The 20,993-nt window shown below is 47.7% G+C and overlaps 1 protein-coding gene across 1 annotated transcript in view; it reads left to right on the forward strand.

Annotated features, from left to right (window-relative positions):
• Galnt14 (polypeptide N-acetylgalactosaminyltransferase 14) overlaps positions 1-20,993 on the forward strand; it is a 219,116-nt gene that overhangs the window by 135,020 nt on the left and 63,103 nt on the right. The window contains exon 2 of the mRNA XM_038319836.1: positions 153-322. Within this exon, the coding sequence (XP_038175764.1) occupies positions 153-322 (170 nt within the window). The remainder of the gene's footprint in view (positions 1-152; positions 323-20,993) is intronic.

Raw genomic sequence — 20,993 nt, forward strand, 5'->3', positions numbered from 1 at the left:
TGGTGTTTTCACTAATACTCTGCCCCTGGCCCCATGTTTGAGCTCAGCGTTGCCAGAACAAGCCTAGTCTCTGGCTGGTTGCTGACAGATGGATGGAAGCCAGTGGTGTGCAGGGAGCCTTCTCACGCAGACTTCCCATTCATGTCACACAGCCTTCTGATGCCGATTGGGATGACCTGTGGGAGCAGTTTGATGAGCGGCGGTATCTGAATGCCAAAAAGTGGCGCGTTGGCGATGATCCCTACAAGCTGTATGCCTTCAACCAGCGGGAGAGCGAGCGGATCTCCAGCAATCGGGCTGTCCCAGACACACGCCATAAGAGGTACTTCTTCTTCCTTCCATGTCGGTACCTTACCCTTCTCTGTGGCCAGGACAGATCAGCGCAGGCTTGCTTGGGGTTCCGTAGTACTTAGCACCCAGTACTATGAACTGGGACAGGTGAATCAGTTTCTGCCATCAGATACATCACATCAGTGACGTGATGGAGTATTATATATGTGCTACTCCCTGCATATTGCCACAAACCATCCCAGAGACCCTGCTTTCTCCTTGGAGGTTGAAGAGAGTGGGAGGCCCACCATAGAGGGTGTACCTGCCCCTCACTTGGTGAGCATCTTAGGTGCTGCATTCTACAACACTCATGGAGAACTAGAAGGTGGGGCTTGGCTTTCCCTGGCCAAGTCCTGTGGTCCAGCCTGTCTTTCTAAGTGGAAGAACAAGATGGGTACGCCTTCAGGAATCCAGATTACTGTCTCTCCTGTCACAGGGGGACATCCTTTCTGTCATGTGCATTTTGTCACATGAGAAGAGAATCTGAGGGCCCTCTTCACTTGATGTTGGTTTCCCCTCTGCCTGCCCGGGGGTCCATTCTCGATGCTTCCTTGCTGCCACCAGCTTGGATAGGCCACAGCTCCAGAAGGCGACAGACAGCAGGCCTAAGCCAACGTAGAAAGCTCTGTTTCCACAGAAGGAGGCTTTGCAAAAATGCAAACTGCGTTGTCTTGTCACCGCCTGCTCCTTCAGTCCCCGTGGTCCCCGAGAGCTTCCTACTGACAACAGGCAAAGCAGTTTTAGTCCTAACCCTTTTTTCCCCTCCCAGCCTCGAGGCTTTGGCCCAGACTTGCCGAAAAGTCCCACAGAGATGACTTATTTTCTCACAACACTGACTTTGCACTCACTTCAACAGCAGCCTGGCCACTGGGGTGGAAGAGACTCCCAGGCCGTTCAGCTGGAAGGGTATAGTGTTGACTTAAGGTATAGAGTATTGACTTTAGACTCTCATCTTTGCCTCTTTTGTTTTTTTGGGGTCCCTAGGTTGTGGGAAAAAGGATTTATGTGCAAAGGACTTTTATAATGATTGAGGCTTAGGTTGGTTATTCTTGCTACTGTGTGAGGTCATCCCGAAGCGGGGTTTCCAAAGCAGGGCTGCACAACCTGGAAATCTTGTCTTTTGCAACATGCATCCCATGGAGACATTCAACTGGTCGTTGTTAGTCACTATCGTTACCACATTGGGCTGGAGTCTTAGTGTCCATATGAATGCGGCAAGGATACAAACTGGATGGAAGCCTGCCTTCTAACTGTGGCCATCTGTTTAAATTTAACTCTCCTTTAAAGGAGTCTACTTAAGTAGTATTGCCCGTGTCTCCTATAGCCAGAGCCCTCCCCCAACTGGCCTAAACTGTCTTAAAGTCAGAGTCCTGTTGAAATTCTTTTCAATGTTGCTATTTGAGTTCTTCAGCCCTTATCCTATTACTTCACTCTAAGCAAAATTTCAATATCAAGTTATTATATTTCCTTGGGCAGAAACTATGCATGGGAGGGCAGGTAAAAAGAAGAGAGAAGGCTGCTTCCTTGTCCTGATTCTAGACACCAGTGTCCCCACCCCAGGAAGAAAACAGGACCTGTGCTAGGCAGGGAAGGTACTGGTGTGACCCAGTGAAGGCCGTTGGAGGGCAATCGGACCTGCTCTCAGTCCCAGGAGGACGCGCCATGAGCTCACCAAGCAGTTGAGTGTGTTGAGTTCTGTGTTCCCCCTTTCCTGTGATCTGCAAAGCTGAAACAAACATTTGTACAAAGGTCAGACTTGTGGTGGCAGGCAATGAAGATCTAAGCTTGCCACCCCCCACACACACACACTGAAGAGCCTGGCTGGCCAGCCAGCCCTGGGCTTTGCACCTACCCAGAACTCTATCTGTTAAAAAACGCGATCTACAGGGAGACAGCAAGAAGGACAAAGAGGATTGAGAATCCAGACACTTTTTGAGGAGATAAAGGGGGAAAGAATATTAGCCATATGCCTGCCTCAGGGAAGCAACCTTACCCTGCAGGAGTTGGAAGTGTGCCACTTGGGAAATTCTGGATTCGGAGAACTTTATCCAAAAAAGCAGGAGTGGAGATCAGAGGGCTCAGAATTGGTGCCCAGGACCAGGAGTCATCTTGGGAGCCTTGCTCTTTCGCTGAGTGCCAAGTCCTAGACTGGCACTATGGCAGGTGCCAATTGGATCATCCAGCCTCAGGCTGCGTTCAGTAGAGTGCTGCCCCCTGCTGGTGGTACCTTGTGATCCTGCGAATTCCAGAGCACGCCTGCAAAGTCCTTCTCTCTCAAACCATTGGGTGATGTCCTAGCTACATGCTCCCCCTCATCCAGCTCCTGCTTAAGGAAACCACCATTGCATGGCTGGAGTCACAAGCCAAGTTTCCTAATCCTTCTGTGAGTCCAGTCTTCCTGATGAGTCCTGAAGCAGCTTGTCCACCCAGGACAACAGAACCCTGAACCCTGGGGCTCACTTTGGGGCCTTCCTACCTCAGCTATGAGTAGCATAGCTAATAGCAGTCAGGGGTTCTTGACGGCAACACTGCTGACAGTTTTAGCTCTGTGGTTCCTCATGGAGGGGGTGTTCTGGACATTACAGGATTCTAGCAGCTTCTCTGGCCCCTGCTTGCTAGATGCCAATAGTCTTCCCCTGCCCCCCCCTCCACACCAAGTTGTGATAACCAAAAATATCTTTCCCATATGTCTTTTATTGGAGGACAAAATTTCAGTGAGGTTCACTGCTGTAAATCTGGGCTTGGTTTTTATCCAAATCTCCAGAGGTGAAAAGAAAATATTTATCACCAGTCCATCACCAGCAATAGGTCAGGCCAGAGCTCCGATGTAAAGTGAAGTTGAAGGGAATATGAGAGGGTCACCAGAGGGTCAGAACAGGGGTCTTTGGGATCAGACATCCTTTCTCATCCTGGCTGTACAGCTGGCTAGAGGAAGGGACTCACTAACTTTCTCCACACTTTGCCTTCCTCTTTTAAAAGCAGGGATAAAAATAACAGTAAGAATCCCACCTACGTTGGTTGTTACAAGGATCAAATAAAATATGTAGACAGCGTTGACCTATTTTATAGTTGATATTAAAAAACCGTACTATGCAATGATAGCTGAGCCTCGTGTGGAAGAGAAACACGCTGGTAGAAAACAAACCAATTAGGCACCCGCCCAAGGACCAGGATGAAGATGCTAGACTGTGAAGTGGGGATGAACAGAGGCTGGGTTCAAGGTCAGACTCGAAGCCAGAGCAACAACATAGAGGGGCATGCTGGCTATTCAGCAGCAGTCTAAGCCGCTCTCAATCCAGGCTTCTCATGAGAGACACTTGGGGAGCCTTTTAAATATGTTGATACCCAGACTCCAATCAACTCAAGTGTGTCCTTGCTCAGCTCCCAAGTGACTCTAATGAGCAGCAAGGCTTGAGGACAGCCGCTCTGCGTAAGAGCTTCTCAGACTTAAACAGGCAAACAGACAAGTCATCTGAGAATTCTCCCCACCCGACTCAGCAGATGCAGGGTGGGGCCTCATGGGCTCAGTTCTTTCTTTTTTAAGCTTTTTATTTTAATAAGTTTTTATGTGTATGTGTGCTTGAGAGAGTGAACACCACTGTATTGGAGGAGGCCAAAATAGGGATTTAGATCCCTTAAGACTTGAACTGTTGGTAACAGTGAGCCACCAAGTGGGTTCTAAGAACCAAGCCTGGGTTCTCTGGAAGAGCAGGAAGGGCTCTTAGCCACTGTGCCTTCTTTCCAGTTCTGAGGTTCTGCATGTCTGACACGTTTCCCAGTGACAGTAATGACTACAGGCTATGGATCACACTTTGAAGGACAAGGATTCACTGTAGCTTTCAGAGTCTGGTTCTCCAGACCAAGGGACCAACAGCATTGGCATCAACTGGGCACATGTTGGAAATGCACATTCTTAGGCTTCACCCAGAAACCTTGGAGTGAATCCCAGCTATCTGGCTCAGCAAGACCTCAGGTGGTTCTGAAGCTTGCCCTTTTAGATACTAGGAAGCACAGGCTAGCTCTGGCAGCCCACTCCTGTGGTCTGGATGAAATTCATGTATGAGCTGGTTCTGCCTAAAGGCTCAGGGTTTGAGAAGAGAGAAGAGGCCCTGAGATAAGTGTACCCGACGCCATATATTGTGTACCCCTCCCTCTGTCCAAGTGCCAGCACCTCTGACTCTGGCCATGTGGAGGCTGGCCTCTTTTGTTCCCTCTTTCCCTCGACCTTCACCCACCATCCCCACCCTGCCATCCTTCTGCCAACTGGCATCACTGCTCCTAAGAAGTGTCTCCTGCAATGCCACTTCTTACCCCCTGGTCAGTGACCTATGCTGGCTGCTGCCTCATTCATGGAACTGAGCCCCAGAGATGCTGGCTTTGCTCCTGCTAAGCCAGTTTGCATCCCCATCCTTCCTCTCAGCAAAAGTCCTGCTAGCTGTGGTGTCAATCGCCCTTTAGGGTAAGAAGCACATTGAGCATCTATCACAGTGTCTGCTGTGAGATAGGGATCCATTGTCTGTTTGCTTAATAAATAAAAGAGAAAGGCCAGGGAGACCATCCGCCACTTTCTCCCACCTGCCTTTCCTGCAGAGAGGAGAAGGGGAGCTAAAAGAAGCCCCTCTCATTATCCATTGACCCTCAGGAGCTTCGTATGAGAGATGGAGAGAGCAGCCCTGGAGTTACGGGAAAGGGCCTTTTTCTTTCTGAGGAATTCTCATTATTGAAAAGAGAAGAGTGAAGGAACAGCATGTGGGAGGGGTCTGAGCTTATTAAATTTGCTTCCAATTTTCTTACCACAGTAATTGGATTCTGATTTATAGTATGCGTTTGGACAGCGCATGGAACAGACAACTATTAGCTGAGCATTAGAGAAAGAGCTGCCAAGTGGGTGCTGTTGGGGGGAATCGCCTCCGAAGCTGGAGAAGTCAGGTGACGGGGAGGGGTGGGAAGAGGGGAAGGTGGAGGTCCTCACCCTGTCGGCTGATGAACTGACCAAATCCTTGGCACTGGACCAGCACCCATGATGATGCCACAGCCAGAATGGTGCAGAAAGTGATGGATCACATGTTACCACACATTCACACTGTGAGGTTAACATCCCTCCCCTCCCCACCCTATCCCCTCACATCCATTTGGAATGATGGAGACAGCATTGAAGCTGAGCCTTGATACATGCTTTAGACATGCATGTCCCTGGAGAAAAGTGGGATGAGGGTTACAGAGTAACTTCTGAAACATCCTGGCCCCTCCCCTTTCTCCATCTTCTTTAAAGTGTTGGGCTAGATAACTTTGACTCACTCCGTGAGTCATCACATCATTACACAATTGTGGACCACTGTGCCCAGCTTAAGTCAATCTTTATGGTCCAGATGTATATACTCATCCTGTTAGCTTATCCCTCTTCAACTGAGCAGAGCACTGGGCATCCTGACCCCAACTTCTCCACTTCAGGCACATTGTTCTGTCAACAAACTCAGTCTCTAGGTTACTGCCTGGGTCCTGTGGTCACAATGATGAATAGGACATAGGTATATAATTAGATAGATAGATACGTGGATAGATAGATAGATAGATGATAGATAGATAGAAAGAAAGAAAGAAAGATAGATAGATAGATAGATAGATAGATAGATAGATAGATAGCTGATAGATTGATAGATAGATAGATAGATAGATATAGATAGATGATAGATGAATGAATAGAGAGAGAGATAGATACATAGATAGATAGATAGATAGATAGATAGATAGATAGATAGATAGATAGATAGATAGATATAGAGATATATCACATGATTGGTAGGAGGCAGTGGTATATCATTCAGAGAAATTTTAATATAAGAGATAACTTCAGCTGAGCTAAGAGTCCAAGAATATTTCCCCAGAGTGCTTCTGTTCATAACACAGTGACTGTCCCAGTAAACAGCCCCAGCATTCCAGTCACTCTACCTCAACCCTGTCACACTGGCTGGATTTGTCATCATCCCAATAGCACATAAAATAAGTGGCAAACAGGAAGCCATCAAATGGAGACACACCCCTCAGGTGTGGGGGGTAGGTATTCTGATAAAGTGAATGTCTGATTTTGCCGTTGCCTAGCAATGACCATTATGGGATTACTTGGATTGCAGGAAACCAGGTGTCCGGTGGGCTATGCAGAGTTAGAAACTAGCGAAGCTTCATGAGGTCTCTCCCCTGGCCTGGCTGGGCTTGATTGCTCCCTTCTGGCATATTCTTCCAGTCTTTCGTCCAGTGTAGAACTAAACGACAAGAAGCAGTGGGGCGCCCATCGCTTGCCTGGAGGGAAAATTCTACACCTCGATACATCTCACCGGGAAGACATTTTCCCTTCGCTCTTTTTCATCCTGGGAAATGAAGGGGCAGTGGCCTAGTCTCTGAACGCACTTCTCCCTCCTTGTATTTACTCGGTTGGAATGGCTGTCAAAGATCATCATCATTTCTCTCCTCCTGCTCGTCACTTAGCAGTAATAGGATGAGAATCTTTACGGCTGGAACGGCTGAGCGTAAAAAATGTTCATATTCCCTCAGAGTCAAGGCTATTCCACTAGCTCAGCACTGTGCTAGTGATTCTGCGGCAAGGCTGAGATGAGGGGCGGGGGAAGCCCATCACAGACACTTAGCTTCCGCAAACAAGCTCTTCACATCTGCTACCCTCCAGTCCCCCTGTGAGAACCATTTTGCCAGGACATGATGGGAGTCCCTTCATGGTGTCTCTATGTGTACTTTGCTTGGAGTCCAAGTTGCACCATGGGAGGAAGGAAACCACAGGAGGAGTTCCAGAGCATCTTGAGAGTGGCTATGCAGTTAAACCGAGTCAACAGGTCTGGGTACTTGGTGCTACGTCTACAGGGCTGTGATGGCTCACCTTCCTTATCAACATGACTAGACTTGGAACTCCCTAGGAGACATACCTGTAAGCACGGCTGGGAGGATGTTTCTGGAGAGGTTTAACTGAAGGTAGAATGCCAATCCTGAATGCGTGTGGATAGCCCATGGGCCAGGAACTAAGATTTAATAAAGAGGGAGCAAGAAGGAGGGTGTGGTACTGCTCATCCTGTAAGCCTAGCATTCAGGAGAGAGGCAGGAAGGGAAAGTCCCAGGCTAGCCCTCGGTTATATAGAAAGCTTAGAGCTGGTCTGGATTACAGGACACCAAGACTCAAAAAAATAAATAAATAAACCATGAAAGTCATAGATATTTTAAAAGGAGGAAACAAACGGAACATCAGCATTGGCTGTTCCACGCTTCCGGTTCTGTGGAGCCAGGAAGAAGGGAATAGCCCCTGAGAGCCCTCCCCCCCCATGTCAACCCTTTCTCATTGTGATGGACTACATCCCAAAACTGGGATCAAAATAACCCTTCCTTCCTTCAACTGCTTCTTATCAGATATCGGGTCACAGCTGTGCGAAAATTAACTAACACAAGGGTCTTGAGATAATTCTCCCCAGATAAGGGGAAGGGGATGGGCCACCAGAATGAGGTATTCCCCTTTATTTCTGTCCCAGGATCCTTTGAAGGTGGAGCCTACAGGCCTCCTCTGCCACTGCTTACTCTGACTTCCAGATTTCCCAAAGGCGCAATCATTAGTCCTCCAAAGAGGATCAAGCTGAATTCATCTCTACAAACGACCTTAGCAAATGTGTTTCCTTAGACCTCGTTTCATAGAAAATGCCACCAACTTTGTCCCTGCTCCGTTGTGCACAGCATCCACTTATCCATTCACGAGTCATGCTGTCAGTTCATTTGGCCAACACTTGAATTTAGACTCTCCCACATGTCAAGTTCTGGGTTAGGTACTGGGACCCCATGGGTCTCAAATGTGGCTTACATTGAGATACCTCTCCTTGATTCAGTCCAGCAAAGTCCCTAACCTTTCTCTCTCTCCCAGGTTTCAGTCTGGCTGTTTCTGCCTTGTTCATGTCATGGAGTATAGGGGCTAGAAACATTTCTGTGAATAAAGGAGAGCAGGCCTGTGCAGGACAGAGGATCTGTGGCTTTCAGAAGCAGATGGCACTATAGCTACAACCGCCAGGAACGTATATATGGGTCTTTATAGTTTTATGGGCATGTTGGAATAAGAGCATAGGAAACTATCAGACAGGAGAGCCATGTTTTATCGACTCTATTCAGTTTGGAGAAAGCGATGATGGAGGGGAGGAGTAGAAAAAAATGTTCTGGAAGAGAAACTTAGGGTCATGCTCAAGCAGCAAAGTCTTGGCTTTAGAAGGACTGAAGAGTTAACTCAGTAAACAACGAGAAGGCTCTCATCCTTATTCTACCGTTACCCCATTGCCATGGCAATGCTGGGGTGTCCTGTGCACATTTGATGCCAGAACTATATGATAGGAGCTTCTAATAGAAGAAAGGAACCAAAGTGGACTGAGCAAAATGGAGCCAGGTAGCAATTATGCCCCCGAGGAAGGAGTAGCATGAAGCTAAGCTTGGTCCTAACTGGGGTCAACCTCAGAGGAGGAGTTTGCCATGGGATCTTACCAACAGAAGCCTTAGGGTGGTTCCACAACTGTCACCCTGGACCATTTGTTCCTAGGTAAGAGGGGAGGAATGAGGGATAAACACTGGTCTTGGGGTAAAGGCACTGGAGTGGATGGGGGAGTATGACATGTTATTCATGCCCAGAGCAACTTCCGTGCTTCAGAATGAACACCAGTGTAGGTTATTAAGACCTGAGCATATCCCCAAAAGTAGAAATGAACCTCACACTTGAATGAGAAGATCCACGCTCAGAGAGAGGTTCAGGAGCCTATCTAAGGTTACGCTGTTCATCAGTGCTTAGCTGGAACTCAAACTCAGATTTTCAAATTCTAAGCCCATATATAGTTCTCATTCTATAACTAACATAAGCCCGTTAGGCCAAGTGTACTCGTGTGTGTGTGTGTGTGTGTGTGTGTGTGTGTGTGTGTGTGTGTGTGTGTGTAAGAGAGAGAGAGACAGACTAAATGACATGACCTTGGGCTTCGGAACAAGGAGAAGAGGTGATACATAAGGATTCTGGGTTTCGCAGTTAAGATCGTTGGATAATTATATTTTAGCTTTGCCTGGAGGCACAAAAAGTAACATCTCAATCATCTAATGAGATAAAGAGTGCCATCTGCTGTTCTGTCACCTAGGCCAAACTGTCGCGGGCAGGTGACTGGCAAAGCATCCTTTGTGGCTTTGAAGTTACTGGTGAGTGGTGGTCTTGGTTCTGGGGCAGATTTCCCCGCCTGCCCCCGAGTCTGTTTCCCTTAGTTCATATAGTCTGAGAATTGGGCAAAGGAAAGAATTCCAGAAGGAAATTCAAGCATATGTTTAGTGCCAAAATGGGGAAGTGATTTGGATGAAGCATTTGCCATGAGGAATTTAGACTACAGATTACTGCATATAAGGCCATGGGGGAGGTATCTGTGGAAAAACTGATGTTTGCCTTCTGGGATGTCAATAGCGGCTCCTCCACCCGGTAACTGGGAACTCCCTCACTGCCCTCCTGCCGCCACTGGTACATGTCCACCTTATGGGCTATTCCTGTCTTAGTTAGGGCCACTATTGCTGTGATAGAACACTGTGCCTGGCACAAGTAGGGGAGAAAAGGGTTTATTTGACTTCCTCTTCCATATCACCATCCATCCTGGAAGGAAGTCAGGACAGGAACTCAAACAGGACAGGAACCTGGAGGCAGTGTGACTAATGCAGAGACCATCAAGGGGTGTGTCTTAGTGGATTGTTCCCCATGGCTCTCTCAGCGTGCTTTCTTATAGAACCTGGTGCCACAAGTCCAGGGATGGTACCACCCACCATGGGCAGGATCCTCCCTGTCGATCACTATTTTTTTTTTTTTTTTAAAAAAAGCCCTACAGCCAGATCTTCTCAAGGCATTTTCTTAATTAAGGTACCCTCTTTTCAGATGACTCTCGCTTGTGACAATTTGCATAAAACTAACCAGCACCGCAGGTTTTCATAAGTACTTTGGTTAGCTGAATGCCTAAATCAAGTGTTTCTACCTTATTCCATCTTCCTATGCTATTTGTCAAAATATCAAGTAATAGATCTGGATCTCCATTCCCCTTGAGAGATCTGCTTCTCTTTGGGTTATCTTTTGGCAATTTGCCAAACATCTTGAGGTAGTATCTTAGAATAAGGAGAGAAATTTTAGGGGTTAGCACAAGAACACCTGGGTTCTCCCTTAGATGAGGCCCTTTGGCATCTGTGATGACTGGTCTTGGCTGTCAATTTGACTGTATCTGGAATTGACCAAAACCTAGGTAGCTGGGTACATCTGTGAAGGATTTTTTTTAAATTAAGTTATTTGAAGTGGGGAGACTCACTTCTTACCTGGATCTTTTGAGGTGGGAAGATACACTTTAATTCAGATCTTTTCATGTGATGAAATTCACCTTTTATCTGGGCAGCACCTTGTACCAGTAGCCTATATAAGAGACATAACTCTCTCTCTTTATCTGCTTTCTCTCACTCTTCTTGGCAAGTCCATTCCTTCACCGGCATTAAGGGATTCTGGGATCTACTGAAGGCCTTCTGAGACAGGTAACTTCGTGAACTGAACAACTACTGGAGTCTTAGACCTTCCATTGGTAGACAGCCCCTGTTGGACTAGCTGTAATCTTAGTATGTATGCATATGTGTTATATATATACATATATATGTGTGTGGATAGATGATAGATAGATAGACAGACAGACAGACAGACAGACAGACAGACAGATAGATAGACAGACAGATAGATAGAGGGGGGAGGGAGAGAGAGACAGACAGATAGACACCCACACACAGAAAGGGAGAGAGAGAGATTTATTCTATCCGTTCTGTTTCTCTAGAGAACCCTGACTGATACAGCATCCATTTCTGCATATGAGCCATCAGCTAAGTAACTGGAGGTGGTTATTAAGGTCACTTCCAGTTCCATCTGCTGCATTATACACGCTTCTTCCAGTAAGACTGCATGCAGGAACTGACTTAGGAGCGGAAACATGCTGGAAGCTATTTCCAGAAACATGACACCTTCCTGCTTTCAGTACCTTCCTCCCGGCATCACCCTGAATTAATCGTTCCCGCCGCAAACTCCCCTTCCTAGCCAGACTCAAGGACCCTCCAGAACCATTAGCACTGTCCTTTCATAGTGTCACCGTGTCTGTTTCCCCCAGCCAGCCTTCACCAGTCATTACAGATTTGTCAGTGTGGAGGTCACCAGGCCCCTCTGGCCTGAGGCACAGGCATCTGGTAATCACACCTGTTCCCGCCCCCAGTGGTCAGACCCATCCATTTTTTTCCCACTGGAAGTATAGGCTCTATTAGCACAACATCAGGACCATTTGCTGCTGGGAAGAGCATGGATTGCTGGTGGCAGCTTGGCACATTGTGGTCACTTGCCTGAATGTGTCATCTGGAATAGAGAGCCAGAAGCATCACACTTCTCATCTTTCACACTCAAAGCCTGCCACATGACAGTCCCTCCTCCTGCAACCACTGGTTTGTGTCATATGAGGCATGTGTCTCACGGTGGGAAGAAACAGTACGAGGACTCGGGCCAGGATACTGGGCCTGTTCCTAAACGAAAGGATGGATGATATGGTGCGTTCTCCAAGTAAGATGACTTGTGTCTTGTATTTGTGTAACATTTTACTTCTTTTGTAATGTCCTTTTTGGTCTTGGGTGAAGAGATGGTGACCGTTTCAGAGGAGGAAGCTGAGGCCCAGGCAAGGGACCTGGTGCACTAGAGATTCTCTGAGAGTTGGGAAAAAGTATCTCGACTACAACGTTGCTGGTCCTTAAGTTGTGCTATGGAAACTTCTCAGGACTCCATTTCTTCACACATGGAGTGGGGAATAACAATGCTCTTCTCCCTCTTCTGTCGTGCCAGAAGAATGCAAGGCAGACTCAGAGGTGGAGGGGTAATGGTGGATGCAGGTAAGTGTGGAGAGGTACTAGCTCAGAGCTTTCTCTCAGCCTCTTTAGTTGGGATGCTGTGGCTCTTTGTGCGTTGTGCTGAACAGAGCTAAGGTGAGGTTGATGCGGGGCACGCCGGCAGGAAGTCCTTGGAGAGCTCCTGGCTCGGCCCCTGGCTCCCGGCACTGAGTAGCTATCTCACTTGTCTGAATGTCAAACTTCCTTTAAGACTGGAAAGCAGCAAAGACGCGACAAGGCTTTTGCAACAGTACATCTGGCGGAGCTGGTACCTGAAGATGCCAAGCAGGGACGCCAGGGCTCGAAGAAGAAGTGATGCAGGGCCTGGGGCCAGCAAGTACAGAATGTGTTTGACAAGAGATGAAAAGAGCAGGAGAGGAGATGACAGCTGTGGGCGGGGAAAGCGTGAAAGGAGGCCCAAGCCCAGCGTGGTGACAGACGGTGGGATGGCACGTGCGGAGCCACGTGTGTGGCCTGAGGTGGCGAGAAAGCCAGATGCGAAGGCAGAACCTTTAGCACCAGGCCAGTCCGGTCCCTCTAGGCTATCACGGACTAAGGTTGATACACACCGGTGGTGGTTATCTTGGGTATTTCTGAGGCCACAAGAGGAACCCTTTGTATTGATGGAGGCTCCTCTATCACAAACAAGCTGTTCTTGCCTTCTCACCTGACCCGACCCAGAAATAAACCTGCAGAAGGCCAGAGTAACCCTACTGTTGCTTCCTCTTGGGCCCCCTCCTCCTGCCTTCTGCCTGAGTCTCCTTCGTTGCTCACTCACAGACTTCCCTGAGGCTGCCCAGGTCACTTCTCCAGACAGAAGAGACCCCGACCCCTGTTTGCTCTGAGATCTGCTTCCTCCTAGACCAGGTCCCTCTGTTTACCGCTTGACTCACGCCACACACTCTGGAGGCGTGTTCTCTTGTCCTAGTTTTTGTTCAGTTCACTGTCTAGTGCTCCCCGAGTCTCAGGGCTCCCTGCCCAGCTCTGTGGCCGGTCCCTCTCACCTTGATGATGGCGACAACCCCAGCTGCCCTTCTGGCTTAGAGCTGAGTGGCACATACATGTCCAAGATGACACCCCTTAATCGAGACCTTTCCAAATTTGGGCTCATCTGATGTTCTCTTCTGATACAGTGTGTGTGTGTGTGTGTGTGTGTGTGTGTGTGTGTCTGTCTGTCTGTCTGTCTGTCTGTATGTATGTATGTCTGTATGTCTGTCTGTCCATCCTCGAAGCCTTGCAGAAGGCGGGCCAGGACTTGCTCCCTGGTTGCAACATAAGGAGGGACCTTGTTCTCTGCTGCTCTCTGTGAAGGGCACCTCTCCATCTTTCAGAAATCCAGACAGTGTGTTTCTTCTCTGGAGTGATGTTAGCCAATGTCCAGCATCTCCCCTACTCTCACGTCCCTCTCGGAAGAGCAATCATCACCCTAAATTGCAAGCATCTCTTCCCTCTCTGTCTCCTTTCAAAGCCCTGAGGGACATGGGCCAGAGGTGCTGACTCTTTTTACGTATCCAGAGTCCAGGGCAGTCCTTGGTCCTCAAGCTTTGCCCATCAGAATCAGCCCCATGCAGAGGGACCCAAAGGGTACTTTAAATCCGTTCTCAAACTCTCCACTGAAAACAATGTCTAGGAGTACAGGAGCAGGAATGAATCCTGAGACGAGAGTGAGAAAATCAAATCACAGGAAATTTAAAGCCACCTTCACTCCACAAAGGATTCTCGTGTTCGCTCATAAATCCAAGCCCGTAATCGGCAAGCACTTATTGATCATGCTGCTCCCCTGACGTGCGGTAGGCACCTTATATATGTGCGCTCAGTTAAGCCTCACAACTTTGCTATGATCCTGGTTTTAGAGATGAGGAAATTGACTCTGGCAGGCAGAGTAACTTGCCTGTGAGGAACATAAAAATGGGGAAAGGTGGCCCTGCCCGCAGGAAGGAAGGGCGGAGTCTTCCCGCAAAGATGGGCTGGAGAGTGGCAGTTCATAGGATCTGTGGTGGAGGAAGAGGTTTGAGCTGAGGCATGCACAATACCCACAATTAAGTCCCTGAGGAAGCGGAGGTGACAGGAGAGGGGAGGTGACTGGAGAGGGGAGGTGACAGGAGACAGTACAGAAGAAGTGTGCTGTTAACAGGCTTAACCGAGAGAGGTAGGCGGCGAGCTGGTTTAGTGGGGACAGAAGGCCCCTATTAGGGGACTGTGAAAAGAAGAGGCGGTTTGGAGGGCGGGTGACTGCAAGCAGAGAGAATCACTGGGAATGATGCGTGGCAGAACTGGGACGTAGGTCACAGTTGGGAGGACAAAAAGAGGGGGACGGAGACGATGTGGAGACAGGGCTGCAGAGGCTGTAGAAGCCTTTGCCTTTTATTACCTGACCACCACCCATCCCAAGGGATACACTATGAGGACACGGGACATTTGGCTCTCAGGAGGACCGCGCCTGAGCTCAAGACCCTGAGTCTGACCTTTCCCTCGAGCCATAGGCTTAGTTCTGACCTTAGCAGTTCTTTTGTAAGGAAGTTTCTCCTCCTGAGCAAAACAAGGGCAAAGTTCACTGAGCCTGTAGCTGGGAAGTCTGCGAAATGTGAGAGAGCATCAAGAAGCAGAAGAGGACACATCATTCTTTAGCCCATGGATTTTCTGACTTTCTAGAACATCCTAGCATTTGGGGTCTTCATGACACAAAATGGAGAGTAAGGCCCATATTAAATGAGACTGGTATCGATGAGCCTGATATCCCTCAAGGGTATGCTAACAAGGCGGGTGAGCTCTGAGCGGGAAGCCAGAGTGTCTGGGTTTAGAAGAGTTTCTGCTCCACTCTGCTCCTCTGTCCTCTCTGTGGAGAGGGAAGATTGATGCAGCATCCACCCTGAGAATCACTGTGCACCCTTAGAGCTCTGGGAAGAATACCTGAGACAGAGCAAGCTTTCAGTAAGCATATCTATTATTACTATTGTGTCACGTGATTCCAGCAGGGCTAAAATAAGACACGAAGGCGCCCTGCTCCCAGACATCAAAGATCTTTTTCAGGAAACATTCAAAAATAAGTCTTGGCCTCTTCCCAGCACTTGCTAGTCCCAGGAAGGAGATTCTGAATTTTCAGAATCTCTGGAGAGCTCTCCCTTCTGCATACTTTCCTTTGAACTCTGACCTTCACTTTCATATGCACGCACATGCGCGCGCGCGCGCGCGCGCGCACACACACACACACACACACACACACACACAGCTGCAATCTTGGTAGTATTGGTACTGATTGACCTAGGTTCTGGTACCAAAGGACAACTCTTTGTAGTGTACACAAAGGCAAGGAGAAGAAGCTGTCCCCTCTGTATAGCTTCCAGCCAGCCACGGCCTCCTGTTCAATGTTAACTTTTTGGTCAACATAAAGGATCTAAATTGGCTCACAAAGTTAGTGTGGTGCACAGGGGAGCAATGGTCATTTATTGAGGTCTAACTCAAAGAGAAGAATCTGTTTTCTCTAGGGCTGGTCCCAGACCAAGAGGGGGAGCCATCCTGTCTTCTGTGTTAGTGTTCACAGTTTTGGCAGAGGGTGGGCAGACAAAGGCAAATCATGATTTAATGTGACGGATCATTAAACTGTGCTTTCAGATGCCAGTTGGTAAATTAGTCCACGTCTGCCTTGTGGAGCTGAGAGAGAGAAGGGATAGAGCGAGGGAGATTTCACTGACGCTGACTTCTACATCGAGCAGTCTATTAATTTTTCTGAGATTGTGGCCCTTTCTGGAGTTTAGACACCATTTCTTTTATAAAATGATGATGGTAGGTGGTAGGTAGAATATGTGAGCCATTGTCCAGTGGGACTCAGTCTCTCCCCTGAGGAAGAATTGTTTATCTTCCTAGAGACTTTGGCAAACATGGACATCCTACCTATTAAACCAGGCTGGTATAGCCTGAGCCACAGAGAGAGCTAAGGGCACACTAGGCAAGATCCCGGGTGTTCTTGCTGGGATAGCTGAACCTCCTGCTCACTTCCCTGTGGCCTGTGCTCTAGCCTCCAACTCTTCCTCAGTTTCTCTGGCTTGCTTGGTCCCTGTACTCCTGACTTGGGCACTCCCTCCCTTGTGTTGACATCACCCGTAGCTTGGTAAAGAACGCTTCCCCCTCTGGGCCCCTGGGCACCTCTCCTGCTGCCACTTCACTTGTCCACACACTTATTCTTTAGGCATGCATTGTCTACTGTGTTTTCTTGCCATGCTAGGTGCAGAGCGAGAACTGCCATCTTTGCCTACTCTTCCACCATAGTCAGTAGAAGAGACAGAAAAGTAACTTCACAAGGCAGGGTAGTAAATTACGACAGTGGGGCGGATGTAGAGTCCCAGAAAGGCAAGATAAGGAGAGGAAGGGGGGAGAACACCCATAGGACAGTGGTTTTCAACCTGTGGGTCTCCACCCTCACAGGGCTTGTATGTCTGATATCTTGCCTAACAGATATTTACATTATGACTCATAACTAGCAAAATTATAGTTATCAAGTGGCAATAAAATAAGTTTATGATTGGGAGTCACTATTAAAGGGTTGCAACATTAGGAAGGTTGAGAAGCACTGCCGTAGAAGAAAACACCATTTCCCATATACAGAAGGATGGTGCCTATCCACCCAGAAATGGACAAAGAGCAGGTGGATTACTGAGGGCGTAGCTAGCTGCAGTCAGAAGATCCCGGGGTGGATGGTAAGCCATGGTTAGGTGTCTCAGCTGTATTTTGTGAACAGTTAGATAGCACAGAGAGGAGCAAAGGTGTGACTTCAGGCAGGTCACTCCAGTGGCTGCAGCTCTGGGGCGGGGGGGTTGAGAGAAGAGCTGGAAAAGCCTGGATGGGAACATAGAGAAACAGCAGATGGAAAGATAAGGAAGACAAATTGCCAAGTTAGGCTTAATTAGGGGTGGGTATGAGGGAGATGGAATTTGAGTTAGAAGCCATTTCCTGGGCTGGGGCACATGGTTGATAACGAGCTGGGGGGAATGGTCACACGTGAGAGGCTGAGAGTGAGTGAACTTATTCATGGGGAGGGGGTACCCAGGAGATGATGCTCACTGGTGAGTTAAAGCTGGGGTGCTAGTGAGCAAGCAGGCAACGGATGCCCAGAGAGAAGGGAGATTCGGAAAAGCGTGGCCTAGGAAAAAGTATGTTTGTGGAACATCAGGACTTCCAATGAGGGAAAAAGGAGGAAAGTCAAGAGGATATGGCCATGAGGGAGTCAGGCATGCTAGGGCCATCTCGCCAAGGCCAAAGGCCAAGAATAAACATACTTCATAGCATGACAAATAAAATGGCGGTTGTGAAGCTGTCATTGAGTCAGCCATATAAAGATCTAATGGTAACCTTGCCAGAGGTATCTCAGAAGAGAGGGTGCTTAAAGGGCCCTTGAAGGCTGTGGTAACTGATGACATTGTGTGGATGGGGTGACGCTGTGCAGATGGGGACTGTCTGTAGTGTCTGATAGGTTCCTCAGCCTGAGTGCTTTAAGAAAGTCGAGGAAGTTCAGTCACTAAAAACCAAAAGGCTCATCTCTGCTGCACTGCAGCCACCTTGAGTAGGGCAGTCCGCTGTTCTGGTCCTCAGTTTCTTCATTTGAAAAAAAAAAACCAAGGAAAAGCTGGAGGCAATGATTTCTAAGCTCCACATACAATGCTGTTTGGTATAAAATGTGATATGCTGTAGGAAATCAATAGCTGTGTTTGAGTTTCCAGTATATAGGAACTTATACGTACTGTGGAAGGGGGGCAGGGCAAGGGAGCAGATGTGCTAGGTTTTGAGGGGGAAGTTTAGGTAATGGAGAACCTCGAAAGTCTCAGAACCTCTAAAAGGTCAATATTCACTCATGAGACACCAAATGTAATATTTTATAAAGCTAATCTAATCCTCATCTAATATCATCTGCAAAATTCTTTTGGCCCTTGACGATTTTACTCACCAATCATGCAGATGTCTCCCAGAAATACCGTCCATCAGCTCACAGTGATGGGGCCAGTTAAACAGATGATCTTCCTGGTCCCTTCTGGCTGGATGTTACAAAAAAAACCATCAGATTTTTTGGCAGGGGAATGAGTCAAAGAAAAGTCTCCCAGCTGTTGCTGGTGACTCTAGGCCAGAAACAGATACAGAGCATTTAAGCAAGTCAGTGCACTATGGTCTCATACCCTCCTGCCCACTGCCTACTTATCTTCCTAGTTTGTCATGACAGACCCCATGGGACTCTCTTACCTTGCCAGGAGACAGGGTGTTTAGAACTGATTTCTGGGATCATCGTTCTGATCTCCAGCCTGAAATTAATCAGACGGTGGAAGCGGCCTAGAAGTGTCAAGGCATAGATTTTCTGAGAGATCTCATGCTGCAGGAAGTAAAGAGCTAATATGTTCAGGAGGTGCTGATGTTCTCCAAAAAACAAGAAGTGCAGACCCATAACTGGACTGGCAGAGACTTTTCCAAGAGTGTAGTAGTTATAGGCAAAGGAACGCATGTTGACCTAATTAGAACTGCCCTGAGACCAGGTACTCGGCAGCATGGCCTTGTGGACTCAAAAGGAGGAATGTTTGTGGTAACATTGAGGACAGCATTTAAAAAAAAAACAACAAAAAAACAAACTTAAAATTCTGCAAGAGAATTTAGCCTCAATGCCCTGGGGCATCCACTGTATGAAACAAATTCACTTCCATCATTGTAGGTGGTCTTGGGAAGAAATGAGAAGATATTCATTCCAGGTGGCCCCCAATATCAGATTTCAAAACTATGCAGACTATGGAAGGAACATCTTGAATTGGGGCTGTCCTCGGACATTTACTGAAATGATGCCCAAAGAAGGAAAGAAGTGGGGGGAGAGAAAAAGGGAAGGAGAGAGGGGAAAAAAAAGAAAAAAGGTCATCCAAATACTAGTTTTTCTCTTCATGTAGAATCCTCAAGGTATTACTTACTTAGTGTTATCTTGTGAATGGAGCCCGGCAGAGCATGGACAAAGGGTTCCAGGGAGACTCTCAGGCCACAGTGTGTTGAAGAGAGACCGAACAGGTTGCGATTCCATGGCTCTCCCTCCAAGTACCCAAGGAAATTTGTGTTTTACCTAGGGGAGTTTAAGGATGATGGTGATGGTGATGATGATGATGATGATGATGATGATTTTTCTCCCCCACTTCCCCCTCTCCTTGCTTCTTCCACTCCTCCTCTTCCTTCTTCTCCTCCTAATGTAGCCAAGGGTGCCTGTATTAATCTGTTTTTGTATAACAGTCTCACCAAAAGGTGATGACAGTGTTTCTCCGCCTGTGGGTTGCATCCCCCGCAGGGTTTTGTGTATCAGATATTTACATTACAATTCATAACAGTAGCAAAATTACACTTAGGAAGTAGCAAAAATAATAATTTTATGTTTGGAGATCATCACAACATTGAGGAACTTTATTTAAGGGTGAAAGCAGTAGGAAGGTTGAGAACCAATGGGCTATAGCTTAAAATACCTTTTGCCTTCTCATAGTTTCTATGGGTCAGAAATCCTGGCATGGCATAAGTAAGCCCCCTACTTCAGGGAGTCTCCCATGCAGCCACCAAGGAGTCAGTCACCTAGCATGGTAGTCATCCCAGAGGTTGACCGGAGGAGAATCATCATCCAGTTTCTCTCACATGGCTTTTAGTGAGATTTGGTGAATGACAGTTTTGTGTGGAGCTCTCCAACATGGCAGGGTATTTTTCCCCAAGTGTGTAAGCCAGGCTCTTGTGCCTTAGTCACAAAATGGTGAGAAATAATTTATCTCCAGTTTCTCCTTCTCCCTAACACCACAGCCAGAGAGGTAAAGGCAAACACAACCATATGGCTCCCAATGAGGGTAGGACTAACTTCTTGGGAGAGAGTTGTGTGTGCCCGAGTGTGCAAGCAGATGAGGGACAGTGGTGGGGAACACACTTGTGCTCCACCTCCACCTGCCATTCCACCTGTCACTCCACCTGCGACTCCACCTGCCACTCCACCTGCCACTCCACCTGCCACTCCACTTGTCACTCCACTTGCCATTCCACCTGCCACTCCACCTGCCACTCCACCTGCCACTTCACCTGCCACTCCACCTGCCACTCCACCTGCCACTTCAACTGCCACTCCACCTGCCGTTCCACCTGCCATTCACTTTGTTGTCTGTTCCAATCCAGGAGGCACCTCAGAGACGCACTGACTCCTCTTCTCCTTTCTCATCACCACTAAGCAACTTACAATGCTCCATGCTTGAGGAAGATGGATGAAAGGAGACAGCCAAATTAGGGACCAGAGACCTTTTCCTTAGATATACTCTGCCCCTCAGCAGGGAGTCCCTAAGTTATACAAAGGAAAGGGTTATGCAAAGAGGTGTGGATTGGGGGCCATCTTTAAAGATGTGAATCATGTGATCAGCCAAGTCCTCAGCAGGTTACCTGCCTGCTTTGGCCTACTTTCCCCCTTCTGTCTATCCCAAGATTCAATAACATATTAAGCAATTAAAATATAGCTTCATGAGAGTAAAATAGCTCTTCACGTCACTGGAAGTGTCTTTATGAGAGAAGCGATCTCTCTAAACTACGAGAGGGTAGCTGTTGAGGCGAGAAGTTGGAGCGGCACATGTTTACGTGGATGAACAAATTAATCTGCATGTGAAATCCCAGTGAAATTGACATGAAATAAAAATTTCATGCCTTACAGTGTATCCGTGTCACCCATGAAATGAGATTAAAAGGAATTGCTGATT

The sequence above is a fragment of the Arvicola amphibius genome, chromosome 2, assembly GCF_903992535.2.
Source record: "Arvicola amphibius chromosome 2, mArvAmp1.2, whole genome shotgun sequence".
Classification (NCBI taxonomy): Eukaryota; Metazoa; Chordata; class Mammalia; order Rodentia; family Cricetidae; genus Arvicola; species Arvicola amphibius.